Source organism: Lutra lutra, chromosome 10, assembly GCF_902655055.1.
Source record: "Lutra lutra chromosome 10, mLutLut1.2, whole genome shotgun sequence".
In the NCBI taxonomy this organism is placed as follows: domain Eukaryota; kingdom Metazoa; phylum Chordata; class Mammalia; order Carnivora; family Mustelidae; genus Lutra; species Lutra lutra.
Genome location: NC_062287.1, coordinates 108898846 through 108925577, shown reverse-complemented (window position 1 = coordinate 108925577; position 26732 = coordinate 108898846). Strand labels below are relative to the sequence as shown.

The window sequence follows — 26732 nt, the reverse complement described above, 5'->3', positions numbered from 1 at the left end:
GAAGGTCTACCTTCTTTCATAAGAAGGTCAGACTTCTTTCATAAGAAGATCTACCACTGTAAGTCATCATATTAACAGATTTTAAACACCATATCATAATCCCAAAAGATAAAGAAAAAGCACTTTAGAAAATACAACACTTCATAACAAACACTATCGGCAAATTAAGAAGAGAAATTCCTTAACCTGACAAGGAGCAAGTGCCAAAAACCTACAGTAAATGTGCTTAATGGTGGAATTTTAAGTAATCTCATTAAAAGAAAGCAAGACACAGATACCTAGTATCACCCTACTCTTCTAACAAGTACTAGTACTGCTCTATACAATGCAACATGATAAGGAAAAGAAGTAAGCCATATGAGACAAGGAAAAGACAAAATTGTAATAATTTAAAGATGCTTTGATTGCCATATAGCGAATCCAAGGGAATCTACATATAAACTACCAGAATTATTAACAGTTCAATTCAGCAATGTTGAAAAAACAATGAATGCCACTCACAATGGCAACAAAAATTATGACACTAGGGGTTAAATATAACAAAATATGTCAAAGAGTGTTATGAGAAGAATTACAGTGTTAACATAAAATAGGATCTAAATAGGAGTGTCATCAGCAAAATGTCAATAGAGGAAGTCCCAGGCCCTTTTTCCCACTTGGAGATACTTCCTTAACAACAATACCAAATTGCCTTTGTGAGAATTAAGAAACCAGAACTCCAGGTAAGTACAAAAAAGAGCCACTTCAGAGTAGGAATCAGGCTAAAGGAGTATCTTCCATCTCAGACATCCTAGCAGCAGAAGAAAAGGAGCTAAGACCAAAACACATTGGCCTTTAAAGCTTCTCCTGGGAGGTGGCCCATATCACTTCCACTCATATTTCGTTGGCCTAAGCAAGTTATATTGCCCAGCTTTGTATCAATGGGGCAAGAAGTATAAATCTCTCACAGGGAGAAAATAATTTGAACAAATAATATCAAGCAAAATGGTCTCTGGAGTCAGGCCAACTTTGGCTTTACTAGCCATGCGCTCTTGGGAAAGCTCTGTATTTTCCTATAGAAACCTTACATTGGTAATTATAGTACCTGCCTCCTATTTGTGATAATTAAAATTAAGTAACATATTGGGGACACATGACTCGGAGGAACATATGACTCTTGAGCTAAGGGTCACAAGTTCGAGCCCCATGTTGGGTGTAGAGTTGTTAAAAAAAAATACAAAACTTAAAAAAAAACAAGTAACATTTTTAAAAAGATCTAAATAAATGACAAACTAGATCAACTCATAGAAACATTTAATAGTATAAAAATACTAACAGCTACCAAATTAACCTATGAATTCAGTAAAATAACAATCAAAATCACAAGATTTTTCACAAAACTTAAATTATAAAATTCATTGGGAAGAGTATTGGTTTTAAAGACCAAAGACAATTCTGAAAAGCATCAAGAAGAAGGGGGGATCTGCCTTATGACATAGCAAGATTTGTTCTAAAGCATTAGGAAATAAGACTCTACAATACTTGTCCTGGAACAGACATAAAGACTAGGGCATTCAGAAACAGGACATATCCAGAAACAGTATATGATAGGACAGGAATACAAATTATTGGGGAAAACAAAAGATTTAAATTATATTCCTAACTTGTATCACAAATAAAAATGAACTCCAGACTAATTATAATAATTTAATGATTAAATACAAATTTGAAACTTTAGAACTATTAAAAGAACAATATTAAAGAATATCATGATTCAGCACAGAAAAGAATGGTGTCAATCAATAATTGCATCTTCCACTTTAAAAAACTAGAAACAGAAGAGCAAATGAGATACAAAGCAAACAGAAAAAAGAAAAGAATAAAAGGTCAGTGTGAAAATCAATTAAATAGAATACAACAGAAAGAACCTGATTCTTGCCAGACAGATTAAAGTTAGAGAAGAAGGGAGGGAAAGAGGGAAAGAGAGAATAAACAACTATAAATTACCAATACCAGGAGTTAGAAAGGTAATATTGCTAGAGATTCTATAAAATTTGGAAAGATAATAAGGGTATATTAGGAACAGTATTATGCTAATAAATTCAACAACTTAGACAAAATGGACAAATTCCTTGAAAGACACAAACTTCCTACAGTTACTCAAGAAAAAATAGATAACTTACATATTTAATGATGAAAACCGATTTCCCTTTAAGGTCAGGAACAAGGTGAGGAAGTCTGAACTCATCCTATATATTCAACTTTGTACTTAGAGGATCTAGCCAGCTCAACTCAGCAAGAAAAGAAATAAAAGGTATCCAGAATGGAAAGTAAGAAGTAAAAGTCTCTTTTCCAAATGTTATGATCCTCAACGTAGAAAATCCTATGGCATCTACAAAAAAGGTACTAGAACTGACAGTTTAGCAAGACTGAGACAATTTTTAACCTGCTGTATTTCAAATATTAGCAATGAAAAACTAAAAGATAAAAATTCAAAAATATCACTTACAACAGAATCAAAAATCTTAAACATTTAGTGTTAAATCTAACCAAAAAGGTACAACATCTGTACACCAAAAACTACAAAACACTTAGAGAAATTAAAGAAGACCTAAGAGATGGATAGATATACTGTATTCATGCATCAGAACACTGAATGTTGCTTAGATGTTAATTCTCCTCCAAACTGAGCTATTGATGCAACACAATCTCAATTAAAAACCCAGCAGGCTTTAGTAGATATTGACAAGAAGATTCTAAAATACAGATAGACTCAACTATAAGGAACAAACTAAATGCTGATGGAAGGAGGTGGGTAGGGGATGGACTAGATGGCGAAGCATATTAAGAAGGGCACCTGTTCTTTCTGATGGAGGCATAGTACTCCATAGTATATATGGACCACATCTATGGAGTACTATGCCTCCATCAGAAAGGATGAATAACCCAACTTTTGTATCAACATGGACAGGACTGGAAGAGATTATGCTGAGTGAAATAAGTCAAGCAGAGAGTCAATTATTATATGGTTTCATTTACTTGTGGAGCATAAGGAAAAACACAGAGGACATTAGAAGAAGGAAAGGAGAAGTGAATTGGGGGAAACAGGAGAGGGAGATGAACCATGAGACTGTGGATTCTGAGAAACAAACTGAGGGTTTTGGAGGGGAGGGGAGTGCGGGGATAGGTGAGCCTGGTGGTGGGTATTAAGGAGGGCATGTATTGCATGGAACACTGGGTATGGTGCATAAACAATGAATCTTGGAACACTGAAAAAATTAAACAAAATTTAAAAAAAAAACTATTTTAAAGCTACAATAATCAAGACAGACAGACAGACCAAAGTAACAGAATTCAAAGTCCAAAAACAGACCCACACAGGTATGGTCAGTTTTCACCAAAGGTGCAAAAGCGATTTAATAGAGGAAAGGATAGGCTTTTACAATGATGCTGGAACAATCAAAATACCAATACTGCAATAAATAAATAAATAAACTTTAATCTAATTCTCACATCGTATATTAAAAAAACAACTCAAAATAGGTCACAGGCCTAAATGTAAAACCCCAAATTACAAAACTTTATGAAGAATGCAGAGAAGAAAACCCGTGTGACTTTAAGTTAGGTGACATTTCCTTAGTTATGGCACCAAAAGCATGATCCATAAAAAACAAAATGGTAAATCTGACTTCATAAAAATTAAGAACTTCTCTTCTAAAGACACTAGAAAGCACCAAAGGACAAGCCAAAGACTCAGAGAAAATATATTCAAACCATGTATCTGGTTGTTCCAGAATATATTTTTTTAAACTCTCAAAATTCAGTAAAGAGAAAACAAAGAACCCAATTAAAATACGGGCAAAAGACATGAATATACACTTCACCAAAGAAAACACATGGATGGCCAATAAGCACATTATATCAAAACTTTTCAAATTGTATACTTAAACATGTAGGGCACAGGAGAGTTCGACTTTATGTCTAATATGTTACCATTTTTTAAAAGTTTGAGGAAAATGTATCACCAACTCAGCACCTGCTCATTTTGTGTAATGAGTATAATTATTATATTATCCTTTGCTGTTTCATGTATTTAAGCAAATATTTCATATTTTAAACATTTTTTAGATGGTTTTAAACATTTACTGAGTACTCACTGTATGGCCAGCACTGGGCTAAACACTGATATGGAGAATTAAGACAAAAACCTTACCCTCAAGAAATTCATGGTCTAGTAAGGGAGAGAAATGCATTAACAGATTATTTTAACAAGAGAATCAATTATAAAGTAGTGGCTAAAAGTGTAGACTTGGGAGTCTGACAATTTCAAAGAAAATGAGTTTGAGGGGCCAGACTAGAGATAAGGAGACCAATTAGGAAATTATTATAGGCAAGAATAATGAGATTCTGAATCAGGAACATTGCAGGGATAGAGAAAAAGGAGCAGATTGAAGAAATTTAGGAGGTTGGGGTGCCTGGGTGGCTCAGTGGGTTAAGCCTCTGCCTTTGGCTCAGGTCATGATCTCAGGGTCCTAGGATCGAGCCCTGCATCCGGCTCTCTGCTCTGCAGGGAGCCTGCTTCCCCCTCTCTCTCTGCCTGCCTCTCTGCCTACTCCTGATCTCTGTCTGTCAAATAAATAAAATCTTAAAAAAAGAAAAAAGAAATTTAGGAGGCAAAATCAACAAGATTTTGAGATTGACTGGAGATGAGTGTAAGGAAAAGAAAAGCAAAGAAATACTCAAATCCCCAGGATGCATAACTTCTTAGATAATGAAATAGGAAATAAAGTTGGAGGAGGGTCAGGCTTTGCAGAGAAAATTAAATTTTAGGCATGCTGAATTTGAGTTACCACTGGAAATTCAGATGACTACTCTTAAAAAGTTTATATGAGAAGAAAATGAGAAAAAAGAAGGAATAGATGCTAGTATAGAGGAACAATAGGTGTTTGCGTGAGAGGACCCAAGTAGGACAAGTAATTAAGGAAAGGGGTAAAGTTAACTAGACATCTTAATCTTCCTTAGGTCACAGACTGTTAAAATCTGTTTAAGTTATACACCTTCCTACCAGATATATACACATAAACAAAAAACTGAACAAAATTTTAGTGAGATCAGTGACCCAAAGTTAAGAACTCTATATAGACTGATTAGAAAGAAGCATAGAGAGAAAGAGGTTAAAGTGACTCAACCAATATTTATTCAACACGTGCTATATACCAAACATTGTACTGGGTTCTAGAAATACAGGAATGATTAAGGTAGACTATACCCATCTCCTCCTCATGGAGTTCACATTCCAATTGAAAAAACAATAAGTAATAGATAGCAAAACAACATACCCTGCAAGAATCCCACAGAATAGAACAAATACAGTGAAAGAAATAAGCAGAGCAGGAAGATAAACTACTTTATTTTTTTTTTAAGATTTTATTTATTTATTTGACAGAGAGAGAGATCACAAGTAGAGAGGCAGGCAGAGAGAGAGGGGAAGCAGGCTCCCTGCTGAGCAGAGAGCCTGATGCGGGGCTCAATCCCAGGACCCTGAGATCATGAGCCAAGCTAAAAGCAGAGGCTTAAACCACTGAGGCACCTAGGCGCCCCAAGATAAACTACTTTAAATAGGGTAGTCAGGGAAGGCTTCTTGGAGGAGGTGACATTTGAGCTGAGAAAAAAAAATGGAAGTGAACCAACCAGTCACATGAAAAACTAGGGATTAGAACACTACTGGTAAAGAGAACAAGTACAAAGGCTCAGAGATGAGAAAGAGTTTGGTGTGTGTTAAGGAACAGAAATGAGGTCAATGTGGCTGGAGAACAAGTGAACTGAGAAAAGAACTGTTAAGAGGTGCCTGGGTGGCTCAGTCAGTTAAGCATCTGCCTTTGGCTCAGAGTCCTGGGACGGAGCCCAGCTTCAGGCTCTGTGGGGGGTCTGCTGCTCCCTCTCCCTCCTCCTCCCCCTGCTTTGCATGTGCTTTTGCTCTCTCTCTCGCTCTCTCTCTCTCTCTCTCTGTCAAATAAATAAATAAATAAATCTTAAAAAAAAAAAAGAATTGCTTGAGATAAGGTTTGGAGAGGCAGAAATGAGTATGATCATTCAATCTTATAGTTTATAATGAAAAGTTATAGATTTTTCCCAGTTGCAATGGAAAGTATTAATGGGTATTAAGCAGGAGAATAACCATAATACATTTACATTTTTTTAATGATTAACCGGTTTGCTGTATAGAGAAGGGATCTGAAGTTTAGGGCATAGATCTAGGCTGGCAATATAGAGAAGGGAGATGAAGTGGTCAAAGGCATAAACAGAAGCCTTGAGCACCTTCCACATTCCAGGTGCTTTGAAAATATTTTAAATATTTTTTTCAATTTTAATCTTCTAACAACTCTAAGTGTCATTATTCTCACTTTACAAATGAGAAAACTGAGACACGAGGAGGTTATATAACTTGTCCATCATCATAAAGCTAGTAAATGGTTAACCAGAATGACTAAATAGTACAGTCATATGCTCTTCTTCTAAATTTCTCTACTTTTAAGCTATCCATTCATGCAACAAATAGGTTTTGACTACCGAACTATACACAAAGCATGATGAAAGGTACAAAAATTCAGAATAGGGGGCGCCTGGGTGGCTCAGTGGGTTAAAGCCTCTGCCTTCGGCTCAGGTCATGATCTTGGTGTCCTGGGATCGAGCCCCACATTGGGCTCTCTGCTCAGCAGGGAGCCTGCTTCCCCCTCCCTCTCTGCCTACTTGTGATCTCTATCAAATAAATAAAATAAAATCTTTAAAAAAAATTCAGAATAAGACTATGTTGAGCAATTTTTAAAATAGAAAATGTTCACAATATAATGTCAAGAATAGAAAAAAATGTATGTTACAAAGCTCTATATATAGTTTGATTATGATTTTATTTAAAAAACACATTATTTATGTTTGATATACTATCTGGGCTTTTGTGTAATTATTACTATAAAAAGAATGGAGGGACGCCTGGGTGGCTAGGTTGGTTGAGCATCTGACTCTTGATTTCGGCTCAGGTCATGATCACAAGGTTGAGTTTGAGCCTCACATCAGACTCTATGCTGGGTGTGGAACCTGCTGAAGAGTCTTTCTCTTCCTCTCCCTCTTCCTCTGCACCTCCCACCTCCTCACGTGCATGCACACTCACTCTCTTAAAAAAAAAAAAGAAAGAAAAAAGATTGGAAGAAAAGCCATCAAAATGTTAAAAATTATTAGCTTTGAATGGTGGACTTAAACAATTTTTATTTTTTTCTTTACATTTTACTACATTTTCCTGCAGTTCTACAATAAACATATTTGGTTAAAGTGAAGAGTTAATTTATAAGGGACTAGGGAATTGAATAAAAAAGAATAGGTAAGAGCAGTGAATAGAGATTGCTCCCTTAAATTTATGGAAGAAAGGAGAAAAATAGTAGGATTGAGGACTGGTTGTCTTTTTTCCTTCTTTTCTAAGACTGGAAAAGACTTGGTAACATATGCACATAGGGCAAAGAAGCCAGTATAACAGAGGCAAAGGTTTAAATAGCAAAAATGATGTGACATAGGTTCAACATGAAGGGACTAAAGTCCAGAGAAATAGCACATTTATCCTTTTTTATAGGATAAGAAATACTTCTGGAAATATAGAATATTGTTCATGTTTATTTACATGATGCTTTATACTTTTTAAAATTGGTTTCTCATTACAAAATTAAAGCTAATTGTGAAAGAGACCATGTTTTTCACTTTATATATCAGAAAATTAAGGTACAGAGATGAAAAGCAGAATTTAAAAACTGGATCTTGAAATTTGTTTACACAGTGAATCCCTACATTTTACATTCTGAGAATCTCAAGTACAAAAAGATCAAGATAACCAAACTCACACCAAGTAGTTAGTGTCAGAGTCAGGACTACAACCAGTATTCTTCAAAATTTATTTGATATCTTTTCTTTAAGATTTTATTTATTTATTTGAGAGAGAGAGAAAGAGAAAAACATGAGCAGGGGAGGAGGAAACTCCCCACTGAGCAAGGAGCCTGACACTGGGCTCTATCCCAGGACCCTGGGATCATGACCTCTCGCTGAAGGCAGGTGCTTAATCAACTGCACCACCCAGGTACCCCAATATTTATTCTACATCTTAATGCTAACTACAGACATTTAGATAAGTTTGTGAACTTTCTGTAGGTATTTTTAAAATAAATACCTTATACCTACTTTATCAAAAGCACTTCCTTATACTATAAAAGCATTTTATAATAAAACATTTACAAATTAGATTCTACATACAAACTTCTGAAAAGATAATATTGCAGATGAAGTAGTTGCCATAAGACTGATTTGTCTAAGCCCATGAAGCTAATAGACAGATTTTCTCATTACAACTTAGTATTTCAAATTTAAGTTACAAAGAGAATTTAAAGAAATACCACTTGGACAATCTCAATCTTCCCAGTAAAAACAGAAGGTAAATTTGTTTAGAGGAGTTCAAGTAGGTTGAAACCTATAGTATCGGAATTAAACGATAATAGATAAAAGAATAAATAAAAGAATAATTATTGAAAACCCTTAAAAAGTTAAAAATTCTACTTAAATTTGTAGTGTGGCCAGTGTTATGATTTATACTAGCAACATTTGGCAGCTTGGAAGTAAGAATGGGAAAAACAAACAGAAGGGGTTTATTCAAGCTTGAAGGCCGTAAGGAAAGAGAAAATCAAGGCAGCAGGGGATTATACTGGCCCAAGTGGTTAACTGACCGTGGGCAGGGAGGCCAGAAGCAGTTTCAATATAGAGAGAGAAGGAAAGGGGAAGATGACAGTTCAAAAAATGTCAATTTCATATAACTACTTCTTTTTTCTTTCTTTTAAAATTTTATTTACATTCAAGCTAGTTAACATATAGTGTAGTATTAGTTTCAGGGGTAGAATTTAGTGATTCATCACTTACATGTGACACTCAGTGTTTATTACAAGTGCCCTCTTTAATGCTCAACACCCATTTAGCCCCCATCCACATACCCACCTCCCCTCCAGTAACCCTTTGTTCCCTATAGTTAAGAGTTTCTTATGGTTCAATGAAATACCACCTCACACCATTCAGAATGGCTAAAAGTAACAAGTCAGGAAATGACAGATGCTGGCGAGAATGCAGAAAAAGGGGAACCCTCCTACACTGTTCGTGGGAATGCAAGCTGGTGCAACCACTCTGGAAAACAGCATGGAGGTTTCTCAAAAAGTTGAAAATAGAGCTACCCTAAGATCCAGCAATCGCACTACTGGGTATTTACCCTAAAGATACAAATGTAGTGATCCGAAGGGGCACATGCACCCAAGTGTTTATAGCAGCAATGTCCACAATAGCCAAACTATGGAAAGAACCTAGATGTCCATCAACAGATGAATGGATGAAGATGTGGTATATATATACACAATGGAATACTACGCAGCCATCAAAAGAAATGAAATCTTGCCATTTGCAATGATGTGGATGGAACCAGAAGGTATTATGCTGAGCGAAATAAATCAATCAGAGAAAGATGATTATCATACAATCTCCCGGATATGAAGAATTTGAGAGGCAATGTGGGGGGCTTAGAGGGTAGGGAAGGAAAAAATGAAACAAGATGGGATCAGGAGGGAGACAAACCATAAGAGACTCTTAATCTCACAAAACAAACCAAGGGTTGCTGGGGGTAGGGGGACAGGGAGAGGGTATGTGCTATGGTGAGTGCTGTGAAGTGTGTAAACCTGGCGATTCACAGACCTGTACCCTTGGGGCAAATAATACATTATATGTTAATAAAAAATTAAAAATTAAAAGAAAAGTTTATGGTTTGCCTCCATTTGTTTTTATCTTATTTTTCCTTCCATTCCCCTATGTTCATCTGTTTTGTTTCTTAAATTCCACAAATGAAATCATATGGTATTTGTCTTTCTCTAACTTATTTCACTTGGCATAATACAGTCTATTTCCATCCATGATGTTGCAAATGGCAAGACTGCATTCTTTCTGATGGCTCAGGAATATTCCAGCCTGTGTGCGTGCATGTGCGTGTGTGTACATCATATCTTTAACAACTCATCAGCCAATGGACATTTGAGCTCTTTCCATATTTTGGCTACCATGGATAGTACTGCCATAAACACTGGTGGGGGGGGGGATTTATTTTAAACCTGGTATATAATTCACACCATATATTTCACTATTCTTAGTGCCTTTTAGTACACTCACAAGGTTATACAACCATCACCACTATCTAATTCCAGAACATTTTCATTACTCCAAGAAGAAAAACTCATACCCATTAATACTAACCCCCCATTTCTCCCTTCTCCCTCTACTCTCTTTGGACATTTCATATAAATAGAATCATACAATGTGTGGCCTTCTGTATCCAGCTTCTTTCACTTAGCATATTTCCAATTTTCATCCATGTTGTAACATATACCAAGACTTCATTATTTTTAATGGCTGAATACTACTCCACTGTGTGAATAGAGCACATCTCACTCATTAATTAACGGACATTTGTGTTGCTTTCAGTTTGGGGCTATTATGTATAATGCTGCCATAAATATTAATGCATGAGATTTTGTGTGGACATTGCTGAGTAAAGATAACTCTATGTTTAACTTTTCGAGGAACCTCCAAACTGTTTTTTCAAAGTGGTTGCACCACTTTACATTCCTACCAGCAAAGTACAAGGGTCCCTATTTCTTAATATGCTTATCAATACTTGTTACTTTTTTTATTACAGTCATACTAGTAGGGTATCAAGTAGTATCTCATTATGGGTTTTTTTTTTTAAGATTTTATTTACTTATTTGAGAGAGAGACACACGAGTGGGGAGGAAGGGCAGAGAGAGAGGGAGAAGCAGGCTCCCCGCTTGAGCAGGGAACCCGATGTGGAGGCTCAATCCCAGGATCCCTAGATCATGACCCAAGCCAAAGGCAGATGCTCAACTGACTGAACCACCCCAGCGCCTCTCATGGTTTTGGTTTGCATTTCCCTAAAAAGATGTTGAACATTTTCTCATGGGTTTATTGGCCATTTATATAGATAAACGTTGTCTTCACCTGCTCAGGCTGCCATAACAAAATATCACAGACTAGGAGGCTTAAACAGTGGAAATTTACTTCACATGGATTTGAAAGCTGAGAAGTCCAGTGTCAGGGTGCCAACAATTCAGTTCCCAGTGAGGGCACGTTTCATGGCTTGCAGACAGTTGCCTTCTCATTATGTCCTCACATAGCTTTTCCTGGGTAGGTGCACTTGGGAGAGATATTTCTCTTTCTTCCTCTTCTTATAAAAACACTAATCCCAGGGGCACCTGGGTGGCTCAGTTGGTTGGGCGACTGCCTTCAGCTCAGGTCATGATCCCGGAGTCCAGGTATTGAGTCCCACGCCGGCCTCCCAGCTCCATGAGGAATCTGCTTCTTCCTCTGATCTTTTCTCCTCTCATGCTCTCTCTTCACTCCCAAATAAATAAATAAAATCTTAAAAAAAAAAAAAAAAAGCACTAATCCCATCATGAAGGTCCCATCTTCATGACCTAATCTAACCCTAATTACCTCCCAAAGGCCTCATCTCCAAATACCCTTGCATTGGGGATTAGGGCTTCAACATATGAATTTTGGGAGGACACAAACATTCAATTCATAACAAACATCTATTCAGATCTTTTCCCTATTTTAAAATTAGTTGTCTTTTTATTGTTGAGTTGTAAAAGTTGTTTTGGCACTCTGGATATTAGACTCCTATCAGATACTTGATTTGAAAATATTTTCTCCCATTATGTAGGTTGTCTTTTTTCTCTTTTTTTAAATTGTTTTTCTCAGTTTTATTGAGGTACAATTGCTATATAACAGTGTGTAAGGTTAAGGTGCACAACCTATAAATCTGATACTTACATGTTCCAAAACGATTACTGCCTTAGCCTAAGCTAACACTTCCATCACATCATGTAATTATCTCTTCACTTTCCTGATGGTGCTCTTTTTTTTTTTTTAAGATTTTATTTATTTTACAGAGACACAGGGAGAGAATGAACACAGCAGGGGGCATGGGAGAGAGAGAATAAGGCTTCCCACGGAGCAGGGAGATGGATGTGGGGCTCAATCCCAGGACCCTGGGATCATGACCTGAGCTGAAGGCAGCCCCTCAATGGCTGAGCCACCCAGGCCCCCTGATAGTGCTCTTTGAAATACAAAAGATTTTAATATTGTTGACATCCAATTTATCTATTTTTTTCTTTGGTTGCTTGTGCTTTAAATGTCCTATGAAGATTTACACCTATATTTTCTTGTTTAAGAGTTTTATAGTTTTAGCTCTTACATCTAGGTCTTTGACCCATTTTGAGTTAACTGTTATATACCGTGTCATATGACTTTTTTAAATGTGCTAAGTGGGTAACCATAAAGTCTACTCAGGAAATAATACTCAAAATGTCCCTTCTTCCCATACCAGCCAAATTCACTGCCATAGGCTGCTAACATGGTCTACTATGGAGATGAAAGCGATATGATAACCCAAGAAGCCAGAGTTGGAGCAATAAGTGCCCAGTTGATTACACAATGAGGGGTAACAACAGTCCAAGGGTTTTAAGCCAAAACAGGTACAATGCAGGCTAGCTCCCACTAACTACTGAATAAAAGCCACTTGCCTAGAGGATGAGCCAACTCCCAGGATCTCTGATGTTAAGAGCTCTCCTTTTCCTCTCCCTCTACCTACCCTACCTCAAAAGGAAAAGAAACATGTCAATGTTCATGTTTTTTCCATCTCCTTTCCCTTCATATCAAATCTTGAATATATTCTCAATAGTGAAGTATGATTATATACATTTAACAGGGAAAAGAGAAAAGAAATATTAAGGAAGCAAAAGATGACAAATTCACTTTTTTAAAGATTTTATTTTTTAAGTAATCTCCTTACCCACCATGGGGCTCAAACTCACAACCCTGAAATCAAGAGTTGCATGTTCCACAGACTGAGTTAGTCAGGAATCCTAACAAATTCATTTATTTTAATATATGAGAATTTATATAATTTTATATAAGAGAATTTAGTAATTCTCTTGATCTCCAATCTTCTCTTTACAAAATCTTGCTACATGTTATGCAAATTTAGCAGCAAGAGACTGTTTTGGATGTACCAAAAGTTTTAGGATTAAATGTGGACTCACTGGGTAACCAATGACCTATGACCCCACAAATTCTTCCCTTACTTCTAAATTTAATATATGAGGCTGAGGTAAAGTTCAGTCTCCTCATCTCAGAAAAAGAAATGATAACACTTAAGTCTGACCTACCTCTGGAGAATGAATGAGATCATGTCTATAAAATGAGCTCCTGGGGAAAAAGTATTAGATGAGTACTGAGTCTTAGACTTTGTGATCTTGTAAGATATAAAATTAAAATAGAATTTAATCTTTGAATATGAGAATTTCAGATTTAAAAATATGTATTAGGTCAGACATCCAAGAGTTCACCATCATGAATTTCTCACTCAGTGATCAGCAAGCCTGGACCCATCAATCTCTCTAATGTACAAAAAGCATGACTTTCCACTTCCTTTCACAACATATTAACAAAGAGGACAAAATTAAACTAAACTTTTTTATAAAATCTCCCTGACAGCAAAAGGGAAGACAACAGAGAAGAGGCAAAAACTAGACTATCATAATCATATAACCATACATCAATAGCACAGATGTCTTCCCTACTTTCAAGGATTAGTATTCTTATCTAGTTTTCTTTCTGAAGGAAAAAAAAAAAAAGGCTGTAAATTTTCTGACTTGGGAAAAACACTTGAACATGACCGGTTAAGCTGTATTTTACAAGAGTTAAATTATGTCAATAAACATGGGAATGAGGAGGAGCTAATTAAAAAATAAAAAAGAAATCAAAATAATAGAATGAAAGAAACAGCAAAACAGGGACCTATAAACACAAGATTTTTCATATTCCCTCATCTTATCACTCTCTTCTACCCTTCTTCTTTTTACTTTTCTTCACTAGCATAGGACATGATAGGAAGTAAATCTGGACAAGAAGTATAAACTAAAATCATCATGTTTTGCTAAATAGATTTTTATGATAGAAGTAGTTCTAGATAAATGGGTAAGTAGATATATAATGGATATAAAATGGATTTCTATATATAAATAGATAAGCATATCATGCAGAATAATAGTGCATATATCAATATGAAGTAATGAGAATTTTTAAACACTTAAGAATTTATCTATATTAATGGACACCATCCTTCAAAGTACAGAAGTTATTCTAATTGACAGAGACCTAGCATCTGGTCTGAGGTGTTATCCTAATAAGCAACTGGGAGTCATCAAGATAGGAACTTAAAGAAATATTTAAATTCATATATAATTGAATAAATAATAGTTCTATACAATAAAAGGAAAACTAACAAAAATTCAATAAGATTAGATAACGGAGAAAAGAAAAAAGAAGATGCCAAAAAACCCTCAAAATTTATAAGCTTGGAAAATTATGAATGTTAGTATCATTGAAAGAAATGGAGACATTACAGAGCAAGTTAGCAAGAAAATGAAACCCATTTCAGATATGTTGCACATATATTTCAAAGGAACCTTCAAGTGGAATATAAACAATAGTTTAATTGACAATCAAAGCTGAAAACATATTAGTGATAGGAAAAAAAATAAATCTCATCAGCATAGAATTGATATTAAAACTTTAAAAGTAGTGGGCGCCTGGGTGGCTCAGTGGGTTAAGCCGCTGCCTTCGGCTCAGGTCATGATCTCAGGGTCCTGGGATCGAGTCCCGCATCGGGCGGGAGCCTGCTTCCCTCTCTCTCTCTCTCTCTCTCTCTCTGCCTGCCTCTCCATCTACTTGTGATCTGTCAAATAAATAAATAAAATCTTAAAAAAAAAAAAAACTTTAAAAGTAGAAAAGCTATCTGAAGTAAATACAGAAAAATAATACAGAATAATGAATGGAAGAAAGGTATATGGATGACTGAACTTTAAGGATTATCCTCTAGGTTACCAAAGAAGCACCTTGAATTTACAAACCTCCATTATAGTACTATACTCTGGTATAGTATGGGATAATTACATTACATTTTATTTTCAGATCTACCTCTCCCTATGACTTCCTGTGGCAAGGTGGATGTTCAATTAAATGTTTTCTGGATAAAAGTAAGAACAGTTAGGAAGAAGAGAAGAAAGTGAGTAAGAAAGAGAACATAAACCATTACAGAGGAAGTAAAATGGAGAGATTATCTTGATTACTTCTTATTCCAACATAAATAAAACAACCCAAAATAAGAGCCTGTTTGTATACAAATAGAAGTATTCCAGAGCCAGTGAAAAATACCTATACAATCCTGATAGAACAGACTGAAGGTAAAGAAAATTGAAGGTGGATGGCTCTACAACAGCACAGTTCCCCAAAGAGAGATCAGACCTTATTTTAGGCACTGAGAGACAACAACCAAGCAATGAAGAGAACAAAATAGTTAAAGTGAATTCAGAGGCATACCATTAATTTTATATAGATAAGTAATTTTTTTAACATCTGGAAATCTGATGGTTAATCAATCAGCCATCAGAGACTTTCTAATGAAGCTAATTAAACAGTGTAAAGACTTGTGAATGGACTTAAAGCAGTTCATTATGGGGCACCTGGGTGGCTCAGTGGATTAAGCCTCTGCCTTCGGCTCAGGTCATGATCTTAGGGCCCTGGGCTCAGGTCATGATCTCAGGGTCCTGGGATCAAGCCCCACATCGGGCTCTCTGCTCTGCAGGGAGCCTGCTTCCAACCCCCACCAACCCCACCACCCTCTCCGTCTGCCTACTTGTGATCTCCCTCTGTCAAATAAATAAATAAAATCTTTTAAAAAAATAAAGCAATTCATTAATAATGTTACAGGAATCCTAAACAAATAACCATAGTAATAAAGCCATAGTTAATGGTGCATAAACCAGGGAGCTAAGGGATTTAAATCTTAAACTTGGACAATTTCCTTTGTGAGTTTTACTGAGTCATTTTTATTACTAATTAGTAAAAATTAATAGCATTATTGACTGGAGGTTAGTATTATGAGCCTGGAAAATAGACAGGCTGAAGTTGGCTATTAAATGTGATTAACTATGATTAAATGACTCAATTTTTATTGTCTAATTGATATGTAGTACAAAAAGTTAGCCACCTATACCTTATCACCAAGGATATAAAAATAAATAAATAAATATGCATAAAATTGCTGTGAGCTTTTAAAAGAATTAAAACTAAGTTACCATGACACTGTTTAAATTTTGTATTAACATAATAACAGGTGGTTATTCCATACCCTAATTCAACTCAAAATCTTCTCTCCAGGTATTAAGAATGATAATAAATCCATTCCCTTGTACCTACATAGGTTTTTCACTTTTCTCAAAGCACTTTCACAAATATTAATTGAAGAAATTGTATTAGATACAACCTGACCACTGACTGTACAGGCGTGTTAAGTATAGGCTTATGTTTCAGGAAATATTCCTATTACTTCCTTAGTGCTAATAACAACATACTCCCTGTTATTTACGTGGATTTGCACTTCTTCCAAAGCATTTTCACACATATTAACTAAAGCAGTGGCATTAAGAATGATCTTTCCATTCCTTGATCACCCAAATGGCAGAATTCAAAAAAGAAGAGGACTAAAGATTGATAAATAGGCTAGATGGTTTTGAGGTAGTTAACTCATGATTCTTAAAGCTGGACTCAGGCTTCCCAAAGTTTTAGAATTAGAGCAGACTCTCCAGGACAATAAGCTGATTCTCCTTTTCTTCCAGACATAGGCTTTGGGAGGCAGTAGAATTAAGTGATTAAAAGATCTTAGGTATATGCATAAGGAAGACACCAAATCTGTCTTGATCAACTCTATAACCCCTCCATGTCAAACACAAAGCTAAGTGTATAGTTAATGCTCAATGAATCATCATTATGATGATTACCACAAGGAGAACATTCTACCCAAGGTTTCACAGAATTTTTGTTATGGAGCTATTGTCCACCACAATTACTGCCTTCAAATGTGTGCACACCAAGAAGAACCTAAGATGGGGGAGCACCTGGGTGGCTCAGTCAGTTAAGTATCTGCCTTTGGCTCAGGTCATGGTCCAAGGTCCTGGGATTGAGCCCCGCATCAGGCTCCCTTCTTGATGGAGTCTACTTGGCCCTTTCCCTCTGGCCCTCCTCTCACCCCAGCTCATGCTCCCTCACTCCCACACAAGCTCTCTCTCTCAAATAAAATCTTTTAAAAAAATAAATAATAAAAAATTTTTAAAAGAAAGAAATAAGATTCACAGAGCAAAAAGCTGAGGTCCATTAAGAATCTAGGATACGGGGGCACCTAGATGGCTCAGTTGGTTAAGTGTCTGACTCTTGTGATCTCTGTCAAATAAATAAATAAATAGTCTTTTTTTTTTTTTTAATTATTTTGTAGGGAGGAGCAAGATGGAGGAGCAGGAGACCTAAATTTTTTCTGGTCCCAGGAATACAGCTAGATAGTTATCCAATCATTCTGAACAGGCTACAAACTCAACAGGAGATAAAGAAAAGAAGAGCAACAATCCTATGAACAGAAAAGTGACCACCTTCTAGAAGGTCTCTTCTGATTTGTTTTGTGTATATTCTTCTGGGGTCATTGTTACCCTTTTAGCATTTTGTTCTCTCATTCATCTGTTCTTCTCTGGACAAAATGACAAGGTGGAAAAACTCACCTCACAGAGAAAAACAAGTATCATATGATCTCACTGATAGAGGAATTTGACAAACAAGACAGAGGATCATAGGGGAAGGGAGGGGAAAATGAAACAATATGAAACCAGAGAAGGAGACAAACCATAAGAGACTCTTAAATCTCAGGAAATAAACCGAGGGTTGTTGGAGGGAAGATGGGTGGGAGGGATGGGACGGCTGGGTGATGGACACACAGAGGGTATGTGCCATGGTGAGTGCTGTGAATTGTGTAAGACTGATGAATCACAGACCTGTATCCTGAAACAAATAATACATTATATGTTTTTTTTTTAAGATTTTATTTATTTATTTGACAGAGAGAGACACACCAAGAGAGGGAACACAAGCAGAGGTAGAAGCAGGCAGAGGAAGACAGAGGAAGAAGCAGGCTTCCTGTTAGGCAGGGAGCCCGATGTAGGGCTCAATCCCAGGACTCTGGAACCATGACCCAAGCCGAAGGCAGATGCCCAGTGACTGAGCCACCCAGGCACCCCGATATTTCATGTTAATTAAAAAAAAATTTTTTTTTAAATAAAAGGTATAAGCTTGCAAGAAAAAAATTTTGTAAAATTTGTAAATTAACCACACTTTAGGAAAAGGCCCATTGGATAATTTACAAACCACACAACTATAGAAGATAAACATGAAAGCACAACATTTCTCAGATCATTTTGATCTCCTTAAAATAAATGTATATCCTTTTGCTTTAGATTATTCTCAAGTCAAAGGAAAGAAGAGCTAAAATCAGGGTCACCAAAACTTCCTAAACCACACCAACTTTGGCATGTGGAGTACAGTATTAAAACTGGCCAAAACAATTTATAGTAAAGCCTTCTCCACACATTATTTCTTTGAGGTAGAAGGAAACAAATACTTTACCAAAAATTTTATTTTGTATCTGTGATAATTTTGCCTGAAGTTGTATAGAGAGTATTCAGAGAAGTTAGAGACCTAGGTATCTTGTTCATTCCTGTATCTATACAATTTTATACATCATCTTTCTGTAGGATTGCCAGATAAAATACAGGACAAAATATTGCATGGCACACTTACACTACAAAATTACTCATTGTTTATCTGAAATTAAAATTTAAATGGGCATCCTGTATTTTTATTTGCTAAATCTGGCAACACTATCTTTCAGTTTGTCTGTTTTAGAAAATACCAAATTCACTGTCAGGAAGAGACTTAATCTCAGGAAAGTAGAGTAATTCTTTCTTTACCTTTTAGGAACTTCTTGAGAACCAAACCACCATAAATGCTTCCTGCAGAAGCAACTGTAAGAAACAGAATACAAAGAAATATCACAAACAATTAAACAGATTTATCTAAAGAATCTAATGGGAGCCTAAAAACAGTTTATAGATACAGAACATAAAAAAGGTGACCACTTTGTAATGGGTTTATTAAAAATGGAGACACCAAAGAAGCATTATGAGGCTATAACAACTCTCTGGCAGAATAACTTTTTGGAGATGAGAACTAAATGGCAAGTCTTTTCACCTATACCCAATACCAAGACTGCTTCTTTAGGTATTACTATTCCTGAGAGAAAATGATTATAGGAAGACTGCAAACTATAGCTAGTAATCAGAATATATCATGCCAATAACCCACATTCCAGTGTAAGATTCAATTTAAAAATTTGGCCCTTTTAAATAATTTATTCTCTAGTGGAAAATATTAGACTATCAGGTAAGAATTCTTCATATCTAGAGTTCTAACTCTGAACATCAGAACATTTAGACCAACAATCTTTTTAAAAAAATTTTTTAAGTAAACTCTTACCCCTCAATGTGGGGCTCAAACTCACAACCCTGAGATCAAGAGTCACATGCTCAACTGACTGATCCAGCCAGGTGCCCCTAGAGCAATGATTCCTCAGGGGAAGAGGATGAAAAATGAAGCAGGTACCTAAGCCCTCAGAACCATCTAGAGACTTTTTCTAAATTGAACATCGCTCCCCCAGAGGGTTAACCCACAGTTAAGAATCTAAGAATTGCTGCTATAGGAACCAATGAAAATGTGTGTGTCTCTCTCTCTAGAAATGTGTATTCCTCAAGCAGGGGAAAGAGGCTGAGAAGAACTGAACAACAGTGAGAGGCAATCGTTCTCTAAATGTGTGCAGTCCAAATACAGTAGCCACTAGATACATGTAGCTATTTAAATTTAAATTTAGCTAAATTAAAACAAATGAAAAATAAGATTCCTCTGTCACACTAGCCGTATTTCAAGTGGTCATTAGCCAGGTGTGGCTAATGGCTACTGTGCTGAACAGCACAGATATAGAACATTTCTGTCATCACAAAAAGTTCTACTGAAATTCTATTAGAACCGGGCTTTAGGGCACATGGGTGGCTCAGTGCATCAAGCCTCTGTCTTCAGCTCAGGTCACGATCTCAGGGTCCTGGGATTGAGTCTGGCGTCGGGCACTCTGCTTGGTGGGGAGGCTGCTTCCTCCTCTCTCTCTACTTCTGATCTCTCTCTCTGTGTCAAATAAATAAATAAAATCCTTAAAATAAAAAAAAAGAACAGGGCTTTACATTTCCAGATTTTGAATGATTCAAGCCCCGCATCGGGCTCTCTGCTCAGGAGGGAGCCTGCTTCCCCCTCTCTCTCTGCCTGCCTCTCTGCCTACTTGTGATTTCTCTCTCTGTCAAATAAATGAATAAAATCTTTAAAAAAAAAATCATCTCAGGGTGCCTGGGTGGCTGAATCAGTTAAGCATCTGCCTTCAATTCAGGTCATGATCCTGAGATCCTGGGATGGAGCTCCACATCAGGCTTCCTGCCTCTCCCTCTCCATCTGCCACTCCCCCTGCTTGTGCTCTCTCTGTCAAATAAATAAGTAAAATCTTTTTTAAAAAATATTCTCTTTTTTCTTAACATTCTTCATAGGCACACACTGGTTCTAACTTGAGAGCGGATCACGGGGACAGGGATGGCAGATGGTAGCAGGCCTACACTAGTGATTACTGAGGAACTGAACATTAGTAAGAAAAAAAAAAAATACAACCTATATACCTCACAGTGCATCCACGATATTTCTCAATTGCATATGTCACACTGTCTCCTCAAACATTCTTTTTTTTTTTTTTAAAGATTTTATTTATTTATTTGACAGAGAGATAGAGAGCGCAAGTAGGCAGAGTGGCAGGCAGAAGGAGAGAGAGAAGCAGGCTCTCCGCCAAACAGGGAGCCCGATGTGGGACTCGATCCCAGGATCCTGGGATCACGACCCAAGCTGAAGACAGCCACCCAACGGACTGAGCTACCCAGGCGCCCTCAAACATTCTTTTTTAATTTTAACAAGTACCATATCAACTATTGTTGAAAATGGGTCACTTTCAGGGCACCTGGGTGGCTCAGTCAGTTAAGCGGCTGCCTTCAGCTCAGGTCATGATTCCAGGGTCCTGGGATCGAGTCCCACATTGGGCTCCCTGCTCAGTGGGAGGCCTGCTTCTCCCTCTCCCTGCTGCTCCCCCTACTTGTGTGCGTGCTCTGTCTTTCCGTCAAATAAATAAACAAAAATCTTAAAAAAAAAAAAAAAAAGAAAAGAAAATGGGTCATTTTCAGTGAATGTACTCAGAGAGCAATTATCCTGCCTGCTCCACACCCCTTCCGGCCCCCAATTTTCAGCTATCTTTCTAATGTCCGTGTACTAAAGTAATGAAGAGCTATCCTTCAAATGCAAAGATAACAACACAGACTTATCTGTAAAACATCATTTTTAAAGCAACAGCATTGGGGCGCCTGGGTGGCTCAGTGGGTTAAGCCTCTGCCTTCAGCTCAGGTCATGATCTCAGGGTCCTGGGATCGAGCCCCACATCGGGCTCTCTGCTCAACAGGGAGCCTGCTTCCTCTTCTCTCTGCCTGCCTCTCTGCCTGCTTGTGATCTCTCTGTCAAATAAATAAATGAAATCTTTAAAAAAAATAAAAAATAAAGCAACAGCATTCCCCAAAATTCTCTCTAAAGAACAGCAAATGATGTTTTTTTTTTTTTTAAAAAGAGCTATGAGGTCAAATATGTTTGGGAAATACTGAATACTATTGCCCATTTTTGAAGATTCATAGTCTACAGTGGCATATCAAAGGTTTTGAGAAGATATAATGAAACTCAATTAATGGTTTTTTTTTTTCAAGACCAAATGGGGAAGGTGGGGGGGTAGAGGGAGAGAGAGAATCTTAAACAGGTTCCACACCCAGTGCAGAGACCAATGTAGGGCTCACTCTTACAACCCTGAGATCATAACTGGAGCCAAAATCAAGAGTCAGTTGCTTAACCGAGACACCCCAGCACCCCTCATTTGATTTTCATCAGCATTTCCCAAATTTATATGAATACAAACTCCTTCCTCACAACTCCTATAAACATACTATAGCACACTACGAAAAACACTGCAATAAATAATGTGTTAAAGACTTCAGCAATTACTGATGGAAAAACTCTATAGTGATCTCTTCAGTTTCTCATAGACGGGTCATTCTAGCAATAAAATTTGCTCATGTTGTGAGTTGAATTTTGCGCTTCTGAAAGAGATTTTGAAGAACTAAGCCCCAGTACTTGTGAATATGTCTTTATTTGAAACAGGGTCTTCACAAATGTAATCAAATTAAGATGAGGTCATACTGGTTATGGTGGACCTAAATCCAACTGGTGTTCTTCTAAGAAGCCTACATGAAGACACAGACACAGATAAACACAGAGGGAGACTATCCCATGAAGGCAGAGGCAGAGACGAAGTGAGAGGCCTACAAGCCAACACCAAGATCTTGCTGGCAATCAACAAAGGAAAAGAGAGAGGCATGGAATAGATTCCTTGCTCAGAGTCTCCAGAAGGAACCAACCCTACTTAGACCTTGATTTTAGACTTTTGGCCTCCATACCTGTGAGGGAATAAACTTATTTTATGTTTGTGGTACTTTTTAATAGCAGTCCTAGAAAACTAATACATGGTTTTTCATCATCAGAGATTTCAGACCAAATATACCACTTCATAGTTTCAAGCAAAGATGACAGACTAAGGGGCGCCTGAGTGGCACAGTCGGTCAGGCCTCAGACTCTTGGTTTCAGCTCAGGTCATGATTCTGATCAGGGTCATGAGATAGAGCCCTGTTTGGGGCTCCATGCTGGGCATGGAATGGAGCCTGCTTCAGAGTCTCTCTCTCTGCCCTTCCCCAGCTAGCTCTCTAACTCCTGTCTCTAAAATAAATAAATAAATCTTTAAAAAGATGACAGATTGAACATACCCATTATTTCTACCACCTCCTGAAACTGCAATAAAACAACAGAAGGGGTATTTTTTTAGAGGAATAAACTGACTAGGACAGAGAAGAAACAAAGATGATGATATTTAAATTCTAGAAACTGCAAAGCAGAAGGACAAGTGGGATAGGATTCAGGGGACCTTAGAAATTGAATTATAATCCAAAAAAGAGAAAGGCCAAGGAACAATCCAAATGACACAACAAAATCCCCCAAAGATTCAGGAATGGTAGAAACAGGAACCTTTGGAATTAGAGGTGGGATGGGAGCTAAAATAAGGAGAGTTAGTTGAAAAAATGAATTTAAGAAGTAGCCAGGTCTTTAGATGCTTTCCTCCACTAGCATTCTAGGGACTGACCCTTCCTAACCTTGGCAGGCGGTGGAGAAAGGGTTATCCTTTGATAAAGACAAAGTATGGGTTTTTGAGTTGAGGACCAAAGTTGTATTAAAAATAACTGGCCTGAATGAACATAAAGACTAAATGCTGAGATACCTCTCTTACCCCTCCATCCCAGAAGATTCACAATCTGGCTTTTTCTCTCTCATAGTGAGAGGCTATGAATTTACACATAGAAAAATCTAGCAGAATGCATATTGAATGTTAATTAGTAATTATCTCAAGGGATGACTAGAAAGTCTCCCTTTCCATAATACATGTGTCTGTAATGTTGGAATGCTTTATGATAAACATGTACCACCCCTTCTTCTACCAAAAAATTATGAAAATTATTACATAAAGATGAGAGACAATAAGACAATAGAAAGGTCCCTATTATTTCACATGGTCTGAACAAATCCATTAAGCTCAAAATGCCTATGGAATTGGTTTTTTTGCCAAAAGCTACTACTATGGCTCAAGTCCTCCACTTTGAGTGAAATCAACCCTGCTACGTTGGCCAGTTTATTGGATTAGAATCAATTCATAAACTAACACAATCATATACAGACCAGCATCACCGTAGCTATCTAGCTAACCCAAACTCTATTATGCATGGTGGGAACTCTGTCCAGTCAGAATGGAGTTCATGCACAATAAGAGCAAACCAACCTATCATATTTCTCTCAAGGATGTTTACTGCTAGTATCCAAAGAGAAGACAGGGCATTCCAGTTCAGTGACACAATGTCTTGTAGAGTCTAAAGTACTATTCAGTCTCAGCTGGTACTCAGGATGACTCCCCTAAGGCTGATGGAATAATTTCATCCCCAAGTATCCTTCAGTAAACCTAGACACACACACACACACACACGGGATAATTTCATCCCCAAGTATCCTTCAGTAAACCTAAAGACACACACACACACACACACACACACACACACGGGATAATTTCATCCCCAAGTATCCTTCAGTAAACCTAAAGACACACACACACACACACACACACACACACACACACACACGGGATAATTTCATCCCCAAGTATCCTTCAGTAAACCTAGACACACACACACACACAAACAAGTTATTGCTTCAAAAACTGAAGAAAATTAGTTGTTCCAGGGACCATCACCTTTCCCTCAAGAGTATATGCAGAAATAATGAGGGGATGAGAGCCAAATGGAAGGGGCGCCTGGGTGGCTCAGTGGGTTAAGCCTCTGCCTTCGGCTCCAATCATGTTCTCAGGGTCCTGGGATTGAGCCCCACATTGGGCTCTATGCTCAGCAGGGATCCTGCTTCCCTCTCTCTCTCTGCCTGCCTCTCTGCCTACTTGTGATCTCTGTCTGTCAAATAAATAAATAAAACATATATTTTTAAAAGAGCCAAATAGAAAAGGTTTATTTTCAAACTAACTGCAAGTTGGGATTTTTAAGGTATGCACCATTCATCATTATTTCTTCTCCTTTTTCTTTATTTTGGAAGTCTCTCTTCCAACTATCAAAGGCTGGACATGTAAAAGAGGATAAATTTCAACGTAATGTAATTTTGCTATGAAAGAGGAGGTTAAAACCAAGAGCAAGAAGGAGACAGTTTCTAAGAATTCTTAAGCCAGTAAAATTGTCTTCTGATAAGAGTCATTGTACTCACCTTTCCTATATAACACACTTGTAAATCTATCACCAGATACTTGTTACATAATTATTTTTTTAACTATGGAATAACCCTGAAGTAATAACGTGATAAAAGATTTTGACTAACTTAAAATTTTAAGTTAAATATAACAAATCATAACAAGACAAAGAGAGAAAATCAATATTTCTTCATCTACTTACTAGTTGTTACACAATGAAGAGTATTTGCTTGGTGCTTAGAATTTAATGCTTCCATGGAAATCACTAGCTGTCCTTCTAGCAATGCTCCCTTTGATGTTCCTGCTGTTTCACACTTCCAGTGAATTATTAAAAATTTCAAAATCTGAAAAGGGCACAATTCAAAGAAAACAAATCTTTAGAAATGAAGGTAATATCAAATTTATGACACAGTTAACAATCTTAATTTCCAAAAATATTCTTGCTTGCAAAATGTCAGATTTAGATTTTGTTCAGAACAAAACATTGTGTCTACAGAATAACTAGGAAAGTGACATAAGAAAGGAGACATAGGAAATTAACACAATGCCCAACAAAACAGGAAATGGAGACAATAAATTGCTTTATTCAAAGGGTAAGTTCATCTGGAAATAATAATTTGGAAAAATTATGTAGGAGTTTGTTTTTCCTGTTTCTTTTTTTTCTCCCCAAGTAAAAACCAATATGAAGATTATGAATAAGACTGGCATCCAGCTATGAATCATCTTTACCTTTCATTAAATCATCATTTCTGAAGATCAGAATACAAGTTAAGAGCACTGGATTTGGAGGCAGATGCCTGGCTCGGAATCCCTGATGTGCCATGTGACCTTGGGCAAGTTATTTAACTCCTCTCTACCTCAGCTTCCTCATTTACCAAAATGAAGACAAAACTACCAGGTATGGCTTCTGTGAAATGTAAACAAAATAAGAGCAAAGTGCTTAACACGGTGCTCTGCGTATATAATAGTAAGTGGTTAATAGACATTAGCTTTTATTTCGAATAAGTTCATCTGCAGTGAAGACTGCACACAATGTAAGTTTTAAGGTTTCCAAGATGTCTAGACAAAACATTCAATCTTGATGAGACAAATTTAAAAATACTGTATTTAACTCCATCACTTATGAAAGTACACTCTCACTTCCACACTCAGGTACCATAGGGAAGATTATTACCCCTTTTCTTTTTTTTTTTAAAGATTTTATTTATTTATTTGACAAAGAGACCCAGCAAGAGAGGGAACACAAGCAGGAGAAGTGGGAGAGGGAGAACCAGCTCCCCACCAACCCCCCCCCCCACCCCGCCCAGCAGGGAGCCGGAGGCGGGGCTGATCCCAAGACCCTGGGATCATGACCTGAGCCAAAGGCAGACGCTCAACGACTGAGCCACCAGGCGCCCCAACTACCCCTTTTCTTAAAGGCAAACAGATCTCAGTAAGAGACCTTGGGAATGAAGATCCTAATGTGTACCAGAGTTTATAAAAATGGTTTCCAGGCGTTCCTGCAATCTAACCCCTTCCTTCACACACCGTCGGACGCAGCGTGCTCCCCTCTGTTAAGATTTTCCCTCATTGTCTTCACCCGCGAGAGCGCGGTTGGGAAAAGAACACTGGCCGGGGAGTCAGAAGCCCTTGGTTCTAGCCTAGCGTCTGCCGTCTGTAAAAATCGAATCCTCCAACTTCCTTTGAGCACAGCGGAGGAGACAAG

General features: G+C 37.3%; 1 protein-coding gene across 7 annotated transcripts in view; it reads right to left on the bottom strand.

Annotated features, from left to right (window-relative positions):
- The window catches only part of C10H11orf80 (chromosome 10 C11orf80 homolog), a 114711-nt gene that overhangs the window by 87136 nt on the left and 843 nt on the right, over nucleotides 1-26732 (bottom strand). For 4 of the 7 annotated variants that reach the window (XM_047693167.1, XM_047693168.1, XM_047693170.1 and 1 more), the window contains exons 2-3: nucleotides 25230-25371; nucleotides 18975-19028 (exon numbers count right to left, since the gene is read on the bottom strand). In XM_047693167.1, the coding sequence (XP_047549123.1) occupies nucleotides 18975-19028; nucleotides 25230-25371 (196 nt within the window). Of the gene's footprint in view, nucleotides 1-12644; nucleotides 12718-18974; nucleotides 19029-25229; nucleotides 25372-26732 lie in introns of those variants that run through there. The other 3 variants (XM_047693173.1, XM_047693174.1, XM_047693169.1) reach the window with 3 other exon arrangements.